Below are 13,945 nucleotides of genomic sequence, written 5' to 3'. Positions count from 1 at the left end.
AACACAAATAAAAGAATATTATCAAAAACAATTCCCCTTAAAATTCTAATATTTGATATTTACTATTTACAATCTTTCATTAAATGTGCGACAAGTATTAAACTTTTTACTTTGCACTAGATATAAAGCTCTGCTTAAATTCGTGCATAAAATTAATGACAAACGATAAAAATACGAATTGTTTAATTTCTTAGAAGAAAAAAACAATATAAGATTGTAAAATAGGTATAGTTTTGATAATCGGTGCAATGCAGGTATATTCACGTTACATTTTGAAGCAATTAAACCCGCGGTCGCCAACCGTTGGTCCAATTTGTACAACAATGAAGTATAAATTTCTTTCTTAACTTCTTCGAAACATATGCTGAATTAAAATTATTTGATGGAGCTTTTTATGAACTTGTTTGTGCCAAATATATGGTGTATTTGTCCTTTTGTTAACATTTTGCATGAATTATCTAAGGACATACTAAATAATTAAATACCTTTATTTGTTACATTGTAATACTACAGATTATATAAAGGATGTTCCAAAACTGTTCCAGGTAAAGTTTAACCGTTGCCTTTTCCATGAATTTTATTTTGGTCAGGGAGAGCAATTTATAGTAATCATTTTGATATACATATTTTTTCAATGTTATAACAAATAAATGCAGACGCATATATCAAAATCATCCTGTTTAATAACTAACGCTACCAAAAATATAAAAAAATAATCTGGATTTTCACAAGTATTGATATTTCAAATGTATTAATGTTGAATTCCCTTTCAATAATATTATACTATTATAAAATATAAAAAGAAATATCAATCAATGCTATCTCCATGTTAATCACCCATGCTTTAAAATAAAATTGAATTAGTTTTTAATCTGAATGTTTAAAAACTTAACTCATTAAATATAAATAGTATAAATTTCTAAAAGAGGGACGAAAGATGCCAAAGGGAGAGTCAAACTCACAAATGGAAAAACAAACTGACAACGCCATGGCTAAAAATGAAAAAAGACAAACAGACAAACAATAGTACACATGACACAACATAGAAAACCAAAGTATAAGTAACACGAACCCCACAAAATACATGGGCCGATCTCAGGTGCTCCGGAAGGGTAAGCAGATCCTGCTCCACATGTGGCACCTGTCGTGTTGCTTATGTGATAACAAATCCGGTAAATAGTCTAATTCGGTAGGTCACATTCATGAAAGGAAAGGGGATTGTGGTTTCGACGTAAGGAACATATCCGATATCATTTGTGAAACGGTTATTCCATAACGGTCAACCAACTCGTGATGGCGTCCGTAAAATTTACGAAGGGATGATTTCAACTTCACCATTTGGAACTCTTGGTTTAATAGATACCCTCTATCAAGAAAATCATGATAGGAAATGCAAGCACGGGAATATCGTATAAATTGGGAGATACATACCCCGTATGCAGGTGCTGCTGGAATGTTGCTACTTAGAAATGGAAAGTTCACAATTGGAAAGCTGAAATCATCTCTTTTGTCGTAAAGTTTTGTTTTCAACCGACCCTCATTGTCAATTTCTAGATGTATTTCAAGATATGAGGCCGACTTAACTGTATTTGTAGTATGCTTTATCTCTAGTTCGATGGGATAGATGAGTTCAACATAGTCACCAAATTTTGAATTATTTAGTGAAAGAACATCATCTATATAGCGGAAAGTAGAGTTAAAGGATATTGCTAACTTCTTGTCTTCTTCCTAAGAAGTTCCTGTATGAAGTCAGCCTCATAATAATAACGAAACAAGTCGGCAAGAAGAGGGGCACAATTTGTACCCATTGGAATGCCGTCAGTCTGTTGAAAAACACGTCCTCCGAACGTAACAAATATGTTGTCAATCAAGAAATCAAGCATCTTGATAATGTCAGTTTTAGAGAATTTTTTGTTTAAATCAGAGTGATCCTTTACAAAGTAGGATGTATCCCTCCCTAAGACAAGATACTTGTACCTACGTTTGCCATTCTTTTTTTATGAAACAAAGCAATACCAACTCTCTCAATTTGTCTTTTAGTTTGGAATGTGGAATACTTGTGTAAAGTGTAGAAAAGTCAAATGTTTTAATACTATTACACGATGAAAGAGAGTTAGATTGTATGTACTCTAAAAGATCTTTGGAATTCTTAAGTATCCAAATCTGATTCACGCCACATCTAGAATAGGCAGTTTCAAAATAATTTCTGCTGCATAGGTTCTATCAAATAAAGTCAAAAATTATAATATGTACATCAATGAGATTAACAGTAATCACATAAGTACAGTTTATACATTACTATATAATTGTTAATCAAATACATTGAATCTAAGAAAGTCATGCAAACTTGAGGAAGAAAACCAATAGATATCAAAATAATACATTGATCTCTCTCGTTTTAACAACTAACATTCAACACCTTTTCAAATTAAGGATAAATATCAAATTTTCAACTTTCATAATATACAGTAGCTATTTCAGTTCTAAAAATTCACAGATTTCAATTTGTCATATATTTGAAAATTAAATACAAGCACAAGTATAAGAACATCGAGCAGAGAAAATAAATAGACAACTGGTAAAAAAATGTTTATTTTACAGAATGATGCATACAACGTCCACAAAAGGTCGACCTTCAAAAACACTTTTTTCACAGATATCCCTGCAAGCCTTAATAAGAAACGGAGAGAAGTCTGTTTAGATACTCCGCATTACAGACACGTCACCTTGGTATACATATAAAATGACCATTTTGCGCATATTTAATTAATATTCAGACTTATTATACGTATTGTTTAGTTTTTCTAAGAAAAACCTATAAGATTTAAAAATAGATATAGATTTGATATTCGGTGCAAATTGAATACCTCCACGTTATGATTTATTGAAATTAAACCCGAGGTCGTCATCCGTCGGTCCAATTTATTCAAGAAAGAACTTCGCTCCTTTCTTAACTTCTTGGAAGATCTTGGAAGCATAATTATGCTGAATTAAAATTATGTGGTAAGGCTTTAAATGACCTTGATCGTGTCTAACCTGTGCTGTAATATGTACCTTTGTTAACATTTGAGCTTTAATTAAATAGCTTTATTCGTTTTTTTTAATACTACAGATAAGTATATAAACATTTAATATCCTTTCCAAAACAGTTCCAGGAAATGGTTAATCATTGGTATTTCAATGGATATTTATTTTAGTAAGGGTGTGCAGTTATTTAATATTTTCATATAGATATGTTTCTACTTTCCATCAAAATAATGCTGACACATATATACAATTATTTTGCATAAAGAGTAACACTGGCCATATAAAAAAAAAACTGGCCACATAAAAAAACACTGGATCTTAACAAGTGTTAACATTTCAAATCTATAAATGCTGAATGCCCTTGAAATGTTTTTTTAATATATGAAAAGAAATAGTAATCAATTAAGGCTAACACCATGTAAATCACCGATGATTTAAATTAATGTGAAAATGGTTCTGCAGCATAGAATCGATGAAACTAAAGTTTTAACACATAAACATATGCTTTTGTAATGTCTTTAACAGGAGTCCTTAATTTATTTCATACTTTGAAGCGAACAAAATTATTTTATATCTTTACCTGTGTGACGGTTACATTCTGACATCAAACGTGCGATTCTACCTTAGAGTCATGTTGATCTGACCATTTGGTCCCAATGCTTAAAATCTTTGACTTTTGCTTATATGCTTGGCCTGTATGCCATTTTGTGTTTTTTTGTAAACATGTTTGTATGGTTTCTTTTAGTGATTAGGATGATAACACAATGTTGTCTTGTCTGCTGTATTTTTGACATTTTTTATCTATTATATCTGTTTGTTTTATTCATGTATCGTTGTCAATATAATGGAATTTGATGCATCTGTCATACAAGTAAGAGCGCTATAAAACTCGATTCAATCCACAAATTTCAACATAAGAAAATGCCTGTACCAAGGCAGAAATATGACAGTTGTTATCAATTTGCTTGATGTGTTTGAGCTATTGATTTTGTCATTAGATAAGGGACTTTCCGTTTTGAATTTTCCTCGGAGTTCAGTATTTTTGTGATTTTACTTTTTCATTTACAAAACAAAATAAAATATAAACACCAGTTAAAGTAATCACATAAGTATTGCATCTGCATGAATATAATTGTTTACCAAATAACTAAAATGTATCATTCAATCTCGGGTATACTGACCATAACTTAGTCAAGAAAATTTGAGGCGAGTTAGTAACTTAAAAATCTCTTAAAAATATCCAGCCTAGACTCATGTAATACATGTTTGGCAAAAACAGACATCTATTTTAAGATATTCGCGGAATACAGTACTCCCTTTTGTTTTACCAGCTAACACTAAACGCCTCTTCTAGTTGAGCACAAATTTCAAAATTTAACTGATTTAATATGACTTGCATGATATGCACAAGTTAAATAAAATGTATTTAAAAAAATCTTGTATTGTCTTTGTTTTGTCGTTTTTCTCTTCTTCAAATTTTTCCTGATGCACGAATAACTTAATAAGATGAGAGTGCGCACGATGTCTTGCCTACTGATTTACTGGCCTGCTTGATTTTATTTTAAAAGTCTAAGGGATAGGTTAAAATTAGCAACTACAGTTGACCTATTGTATAATAAAATGTGCATACTCACACCACATCTTCCTATATCTATATAGCATCCACAAACCCACTTATCAAGGAAAATTTAACATTGGCTAATTAACCATGAAAATGAAGTCATAGTCAGAAGAACCTTTCTAGATTATACATATTTACATTTTAACGACAAACAGTGAACTATATAAGATCCTGACTTGAGACAGGCACATACATAATCTGTCAGGATTTCCTTCTAACAACTATAAAGATAAGTTGAAAAGGGCTTCTCTCATCAAATTGATACAAGGCAGACAACAAATGAACAAGTAACTAAAACACAGACCGGACGTGTTAGGAAATGTATACATCCCGACAACAAAAAAGACACAGAACAGACCTAAGAGTGCTTACAGTTATTGACAGCAAGTTCAAAGCCAATAGCAACTAATAAACTAGACAAAGTGTTTCTCCCGCACTCTGCCAGTAGGTAACTGTATTATAACAAAGTTAATGTAGGACTTTCTTTAAAATATCATTGTGTCTGGGAGACATACATTTACCCCCCCCCCCCCCCAGCTGGTGCAAAGTGCTATTTTAAAATACATGAAGTCGAGCATGGGAGCACTTAGGTCTATGGTTCACTGTAGTTATCTATTAACACTATACACCTCTTATGCAAGTATACACTCAGCTAATGACAAGGTAAAATATCTTCCAAAAATGGCAAATATTCATCGAACTCTGACCACATACATGTATATACAAATTTTAGTCCTGGTTTCTATGATGAGTTTATTTACAACCACTGGGTCGATGCCACTGCTGGTGAAGATTTATTTCCCCGAGGGTATCACCAGCCCAGTAGTCAGCACTTTTGTGCTGACATGAATTATCATTGATATGGTTATATAAATAAATTAACTGTTTACAAAATTTTCAAATTTCAAATACTAAGGCTTTTCTACCTCAGGCATAGATTGATTACCTTAGCTGTATTTGGCAAAACTTTTAGGAATTTTGGTCCTTAATGCTCTTCGACTTCGTACTTTATTTGGCCTTTTTAACTTTTTTGATTCGAGCGTCGCTGATGAGTCTCTTGTAGACGAAACGCGCGTCTGGCATATACTAGTATACAAAATTTAGTCCTGGTATCTATGATGAGTTTATATACACACCTTCAATATGTGTACAAACAGCCAGCAAAGTGAAAACTTCCTAGCATTTAAACTATCGGAGTTATCTGGAATATCTATATATAGTCATAATGAAATGGACAGATAGGCTATGAGAAAACATCAAAGTGCTTATGATCACTGAAGGATACATATTGCATTGTAAAACATTTGAAAGCAATACTTCAAATTGTAGTTGGTTCAATTGCAGACAAGAGAAATTAACTCCAGTTCTAAATATTTCTTTAATATGACATCACTGATACTTTTAGAAAAGAACCCATGCACAATTTATTAAATTTTCTTGACAAGTACGATTAAACCCAGACGAATAATTTTGTAATTTAAATACTTGAGTAAAGATTCAATTGTTAAATTCCTTGAAATGTTCCTATATCAAATGTATAGGATGATGTGCTGAATGCACTGTCAATGTCATCATGACCTGTTTATCTTTAGTAGTGAGACAGTCTGGAAACATGATAGCTGCCACATAGGGGTTTAAATTGCATGAAAGTGATCTTTACTCACAAAACTAGTACAAGTCTGTAAACAGGATGAAATCCATCTAGGATATGTGGGTTGACTTTCTGGGAATAAGTTTTTATTTAAAACCTATGAAATGTCTTACTATTTTAATCAAAGTGATGGAAATCACTCATGGAAAGATTAGAAGAGTAGATGGAATAATTTCATATTATAGAATGGTGGGGGGAAATGAACATTAATAAAGCAATATTGCTGAAAATTGCATTAACAGCAGGTCTTTAGAAGGAAACGTGCTTAAACATTCTTCTAGTAAATGTTACCAACTATCCTTGTAAGACATAAAAGCTAGACCAATAGCTAAGAACTTTAAAGTGTCAACAAAAATAACCTAAATATATTGTTTGGGCATTTTGTAAGTTGAAAAAGAGGTTATATGACATTGAAGATTAAAAGTTGTAGAGTGCCTTTTGATCAATTTTTTAAAGTATTTTTCAACACAGGGCATTGCAAATGTACTTTGACAACGTAAACAAATTAAACAAGAGTGCACACACTGAAATGTCTTGCCTTCTTTACTAATCATTGATATTATGTTGATAGTCCTAAGTATAAAGCTTTATTACAACTGTCACATAAATGTTACATTAACCAAGATAACTAAACAAAGACCAATGAACCATGAAAATGAGGTCAAGGTCAGATGAACCATGCCAGGCTGACATGTTCAGCTAACAATGCTTCCATAAAACAAATATTTGACCTAATACTTATAGCTTAAGAAAAATAGACCAAAACACAAAAACTTAACACTGAGCAATGAACCGTGCAAATGAGGTCAAGGTCAAATAAAACCTGCGCGACTAATATATAAATCATAAAATATTTCCATACACTAAATATAGTTGACCTATGGCGTATAGTATCAGATAAAAAAACCAAAACTGAAAAACTTAACTTTGACCACTGAACCATGAAAATGAGGTCAAGGTTAGATGACATCTGTCCGTTAGACATGTTCACCTTACAATCATTCCATACAACAAATATAGTAGACCTATTGCATAAAGTATGAGAAAAGCCCAAAACACAAAAACTTAACTATAACCACTGAACCATGAAAATGAGGTCAAGGTCAGATGACACCTGCCAGTTGGACATGTACACCTTACAGTCCTTCCATACACCGAATATACTAGCCCTATTGCTTATAGTATCTGAGATATGGACTTGACCACCAAAACTAAACCTTGTTCACTGAGCCATGAAATGAAGCATCCAGGTCTTACACCTTCTAAAATATAAAGCTTTTAAGAAGTGAGCTAACACCGCCGCCGCCGCCGCCGGATCACTATCCTTATGTCAAGCTTTCTGCAACAAAAGTTGCAGGCTCGACAAAAACTTATTTTTATTGAAATGTGGATTCTTTCTTGATTGCAAAAATATATATTCATTTCTAATAAAAAATTCAAATAACTAAAATAGACATATTGATTAATGAGGAATAAACCAATAAACAATGGTTTGTTATAATTAAATGTTTTAAAATTTTAAAACTGTCTCAAGCCAATTCCTGATAAAAAAAAGTGAACTAATCCAAATTGTTGATTAATTACAGATGGTTATTGGAAATTTAATCCACCATTTTCTACATTTGAAAATGCCTGTACCAAATCAGGAATATGACAGTTCTTGTCGATTCGTTTTTGATGTGTTTTATTATTTGATTTTGCCATGTGATTATGGACTTTCCGATTGGATTTTCCTCTAAGTTCAGTATTTTTGTGATTTTACTTTTTATCAAGTAAATTAAAGGCCTTACTTAAATACCTTTAATATAATCATATTTATATTGATATTTCATTTTTTTTAAAGATCTTGTTAATCCATTTATCATTTATCTTTCAGATATAATTTACAGAATCACTTTATGTAATGTAGATCAAAAGTAATAGGCAATAAATAAATCTATCATCCTTATATATATATCAAACATCTAATATATACATTTGTGTATTCAATTATGAGGTCAAATATTTGCATATTAAGATCTAAATGTATATTGCAGGTTCTGTATAATTATGTAAGACTTCTAGGTTGATAAGTAATGTGGTCAATTTGATTGACAGTTTAGGAGGTGGGGCATTGCAATACAAGGTCTACATTGTCTCTGATTGTTTAGTGATAATGACAGTTGTCAATCATACTAGTATTGTATCAATACTCAATTACCTAATCAAAATGTTTTAAAAAAAACCATGCACATCAACACACATTAATGACATGCATTCTTGAATGAACTGCTCCAATAATATACCCATTTTTTCAGTTTAGATGTGTATTATGTGCACATACATGAGAACAATATTGAACTATATTTCAGTGTGAATACATTTACTAACAGTAGCTAACCTGTCGTGTTGTAAGGGAGGCTGGTGCCTTAGAAAAGATTTAGAACAAGTTCTAATCTTTCCAAAAAGGATTAAATTTACTAATGTTTATGGTATGAATTGGTGTAGATGTATTGAATAAAAAACACAACCTTCATGAAAATATTTCTTTATTCTGGAACAGTCTTCACCTTAATAATTTAACAATTAAAATAATGCAACATGTAAACGAGACAAAAATGGTTATAACAATACACAAAACAATAAATAAAGACAATATGTAACAGAATCACTTGAAGAAAGATCATCAACTTCCTGTGTGAAATCAGGTTACAGATGGGATACTACTGTGGATTCATTATGATTCGTTGGATACCAATTTTCGTGGGTTTCATGTATAAAATCAAATGTCCATGAAAATGCAAGATTTCTTAAGGCTACGAAAATTGGTACCCACAAAAGTAAATAAATCAGAAGTAGTTTGCATGAAAGCTTCTTGCTTTCTACCTTCAACATGAAACCTTTAAAGTAAGTAGACCTGTAATAAGCAAGTCATTCAATATCTGCTTTATTCAAAATACAGCTGTTTATAACTGGTGACTTTCATATGTTTTTCTTTCAAGTAATGGCAAATGAAAATCTTTGAAATGAAAATAAAACTTACACAGTTTTCAGTGATGTTCATCATGGCTGTGACAATGAAATTAATACAAATTGACAGATAATCAAGTGATCCCCATATAGCAAATATGTTCATTGGTTGACTTCCAAAATGAAAGTTGTGATAACTTCTTTTACATAGTTCTAAACAATAGATAAAATTGATTCATTTAAATATTACAAATCAAGGTGATTCAACATGTTTATAAAGACTGAGATCAGAATAATTTGGTAACAGAGGCAACATTATTTTAAATTGCAATTAGAGAGAGAAAAACTATGTACAATTTCCACATTAGGTGGATACATTTGTTATATATGTTAACTATTGACAGTGATACATTTATTCACCGAGAGATGGATATTTTTCAATTGCTAAATATTAAGAACTACAGGTGGATAAAAATGTTTAATTATTAGCTTTATAGATAATTTTTTGCACTAGCAGTCTGGCCAGGTCTATTTTTAACAAAACCTTACCACCAGCTCTAAGGGGAAAAACACACCTTCTTTTCTATACATCCAAATCATTCTTCTATAATAAGTGTATCAAGCAAACTACACACTACAAATAAGCATACACTGTTTTGCTTTCCACAAAATATAAATAAGGACATACATATAATCAAAGTTTAAATGCCCACTGAAAATAATCCCATCTTATTGATATTCAATGGATTTTGGAAAGAAATAATAATTTATTAGATTGTATTTTTCTGCAATCAGACAATTAATTAAGAACCACCACTAATTGAAAAAAATAATTGCTGTAACCTTTTAACTTTATATTTAAGGTTAAGTTGCATTACAAACTATACCATATATCCCTATACTGACACTACTGTTAACCATGAACAGAATTATAACTTCAAGACAGTAAACCAGTAATACACCATATACTGACTGTGGTGTACGATGAATTATTATTGGTTCCGTTTTGTAATTCTGTCATTTAACAGTAATAGTCTGGGGGTCAATGGTGAAGAAAAAAAAAGTGAATATAAGATTTTTACAGAAAATGCAATCAAGGCAGTGTTTCTAAATGTATATACCTATAAAAAAAATTCAACTAGTATTACTCATAACCCAACATTACATTAAACATATGGAAAGACTTCCTTTTGAATGTCTCATATTGACAGAATATGCAAGGACATACATAAAAAAAGAAGTGGGGATCAAAAGGAAGCCTTGCCATTCATACATTTTATTTTATAATTCAAACAGTTGTAAATACATCGTAATAAACTATCCTAAACAAAATTAAATGCAATCTAATGATTGGAATATTTTATACTTTAATGGTCTGTGTGAACACAACATTTTCAGCAAAACATCAGATAATAATATAGGTTTAACATATTTATATTGTCTTTCCGAAGAAACAAAAATTTACAACATCAAAATAAGTTCACATAGAAACAGAAAATATAATTCTTTCTGCCACTAACAAGTGACAGGACCGGTAACAGGACGGTCAACAACAAGGAACAATATTTTTTACATAAATTATTGTCAATTTGTGTTGTTAAGACAACATTTAATATGGCAAATTATACATAGTTTATTTTGCCTATAAGAGGTATCACACTTCATAGAAGTTGCTGCACTAATCCATATATAACATGAATAATCTGGGTCATAAATATACAAAAGGTTTTTTGATAATTTTACTAGCTGCTCCAATAGCTGAAAAAAGTGTCATTATAAATACATTGTATAAGACTTTACTGTGGATTTCTGATTATTTGTTGGATACCAATTTTCTTGGATTTTGTGGATATAGAGAAACCATGAACTTCAATGTTCATTGAAGAACAAATTTACTATAGGTTTGTATACAGATTTCGAAAAAAAAAACCCAAAAAAAACCATACACTACATTTTTCCCTCAATATACAAGAACTAATACCCAAGAAATTAAATAATCCACAGTATCTTATATATATCTTTCTCTAATTCTTCGTCAATTTATCCCTTTCTGCACCCATTGTATAAAAAAAATTTAATCAACGTGTGGTTCGTTTGATCTCAGTACTTCGTTGGTTAAAATCCAATTATGACGTCGTATTTTCTTGCTTTCATCTGAAATTCCTATTGTAAGGCATGAAAAAAGGCCACCATGCCTGATGAAGTCACATAGAAAGACCACATCTTTTTGCAGATCATTCCAAGAGAAGGAATAAGTTTGCCTGCATAATATTAGAAAATCATTAGAGAAACAGATTCCACCACCAAATCTCGTGTAATACGATATTTATCCACTCTCGACAGTTAAATTTTAAATATTTAAAACGCTTGGGCGTTTTAAATTTGAAAATATAACTGTCTCGAGTGGATAAATATCGTATTACACTCGATGCAGTGGTAGAATCTATATATATATACATCAAATGCTCCTTTTCTTTTTAAAGAGAATGGATTCTTTTGAATTAGAAGTACCTAAACTTGAGAGAATTGGAATGTCATCATGGTTTACTGGTCTGCTGTTATATCATTAAAAAAAGCCTTTTATGTTAACATCAGACTTGTTGCTTTTTTTTCTTCTGTCCTCTTCAAAATTTCTTGATGAAACTTTATTTGAAATTCTAAATGCAGAAAATTTAGCTGCTTAACCTTTATTAGGTTTTAACTTTTTATGCCTACTTCTAACTCTCTCTTGAATTTGACCTTTATTTAAAATGCTGCCCTTTAACTTTTATGTTGTGTTGTCTTTGTTTACACATATTAACAAGAAAGTAAACAAGTGGATGATCCATCATTTTACAATTCATTCCAGGAAACTAAAGTGTTAATCCAGAACCCACAACTTTTATTTTTTCTGGAAGTGACTTTGATTTTAAACCTATTGACACCAAAATCGATACAATCGTCACCTTCCCTCTGTCATTCTTAGCGTATAAGTTTAATCTAAATCTAGCAAAGGTAACCAAAGATATCACAAAGACACCATTGAATTTTGACACACTGGCAGAAGGACGGAGATATAGGGATAACTATATGCTCCTAAAATGTTTTCATGGAGCGCAAAAATTGAACAACAATGAAAGGAAGATTAAATGGGACAATTTTTTCAGTATTATTTTTATACTTATTCATGTAATTAACTAATAATCAATACTCGAGGAACACATTCTTCTTCAGTCATCTTTGAATGAAATTACAATAAAAACTAAACACGATATAACCTAATACAAGAAATATATGTGTTACAAATGCAGTCTAAAATCAAACAATCCATTTTAATTGTACTAAAGATTCATATAACTAGTCATACAAATAAATAAGCTTTTGCCAGGAAAGATATTTTTAGATTAACAAATTCCTAAGTTTGTGAACACTTTTCTGACTTTTAATACTGTACATTCAGAAATCATTCGAACTTTTGGTTAATTTACAAATTGTGACTGAGTTAGTAGCACAATAATAAGAACCCTCATTTTGAAATCTCGCATATATCTACATGAAGATTTTTCTAAAATTGCAATAATTAATATGACATTTTTTTCATTCTTCAAAAATCATAATAACAAATGAACTAACAAATTTATGAATTTACACTACAAAACAAATGTACAATTACTAATAATAATTAAAATTACCTCCTCAAACTCTTAAAATTATATTTTGGAAGTAGCCTTCCACATATGTTTATTTTGAAAATATATTGTTACACCATGTACATAATTATATGACTAAATAATTTTATATAAAACCTGAAATAACGGTCATATAAGAAACAAAAAACAAGAGAAGTGTTACTTTTTATGAATTATCTGCAATATGAGTAGAAAAAAATTATGTTGTAACTCATTATGGAGTCTGCAATAACACTTTTTACTTCAGCCAGATGTTATAAATGAATATACAAATACACATTCAACTTTTGGACAGTGTAAAAGTTTACTGCAGTTTCATATTTATTAAAATTTAGAACATATAACAATGTAAATATTCTACAATACAAGAACCATTTAACTTTCTTGTTTTATCTCAGTAAACAAATCAATAAGATGACTAAGACCAAACAGGTAACCTGAATCAGGGCCATTATGTACAGTCTTGTCATCCTGTATACCTATATGTGTACTATGAGCAAAGTCAATCATTCTTATATCTATTTTACAATTGTCTGGTCTATGGCATTGCTTATCTCCCTTTTGATTATTGTCACAATTGCAGTTGCCTCCCTTAGTTGGTCCATTAGACGATGTACTCTGACCTTTTTCATTATCATTCTGAGAATAATGTCCTTCATACATAAGCAGTAAGGAACTAGAGTAGAAACGGAATGTGTCTTGCTCAGTTAGAATACGCGACAATCTATGGAGTTGACTAATGATACCATCTATAACATCTGTACGAAGTTCATAACCATTATGTAGAAACTGGTGCAGTGTTTGTTTAAATCCTTCTAATGTTAAAGTTCTCCCATAATATTTATTATGGCAAATATATTTCCCTGTTTTGGCTTGGTACACCTACAAAAGAAAGATGATAAAACACATTGATGAAAGTCTGAGCTTTAGTAGTCATACTAAATGAGGATTTAAAGTTAAAAGAAAAGTTCTTTGCAAGGTCAAAATCTTAAATTTAGTCCAGAAGAAAATTTAAACAAAATGTAATGT

General features: G+C 30.8%; 2 protein-coding genes across 3 annotated transcripts in view; both read right to left on the bottom strand.

Annotated features, from left to right (window-relative positions):
- Window positions 1-13,945, bottom strand: part of LOC139517322 (uncharacterized) — a 204,817-nt gene that overhangs the window by 190,799 nt on the left and 73 nt on the right. The window lies entirely within an intron of this gene.
- LOC139517299 (inositol hexakisphosphate kinase 1-like) overlaps window positions 8,811-13,945 on the bottom strand; it is a 28,015-nt gene continuing 22,880 nt past the window's right edge. For both annotated transcript variants that reach the window (XM_071308222.1, XM_071308229.1), the window contains exon 6: window positions 8,811-13,798. In XM_071308222.1, coding sequence (XP_071164323.1) covers window positions 13,292-13,798 — 507 coding nt within the window. In that variant the 3' untranslated portion in view covers window positions 8,811-13,291. The remainder of the gene's footprint in view (window positions 13,799-13,945) is intronic.

Source organism: Mytilus edulis, chromosome 1 (assembly GCF_963676685.1).
Source record: "Mytilus edulis chromosome 1, xbMytEdul2.2, whole genome shotgun sequence".
In the NCBI taxonomy this organism is placed as follows: domain Eukaryota; kingdom Metazoa; phylum Mollusca; class Bivalvia; order Mytilida; family Mytilidae; genus Mytilus; species Mytilus edulis.
This window is presented reverse-complemented; position numbering and strand designations above follow the sequence as displayed.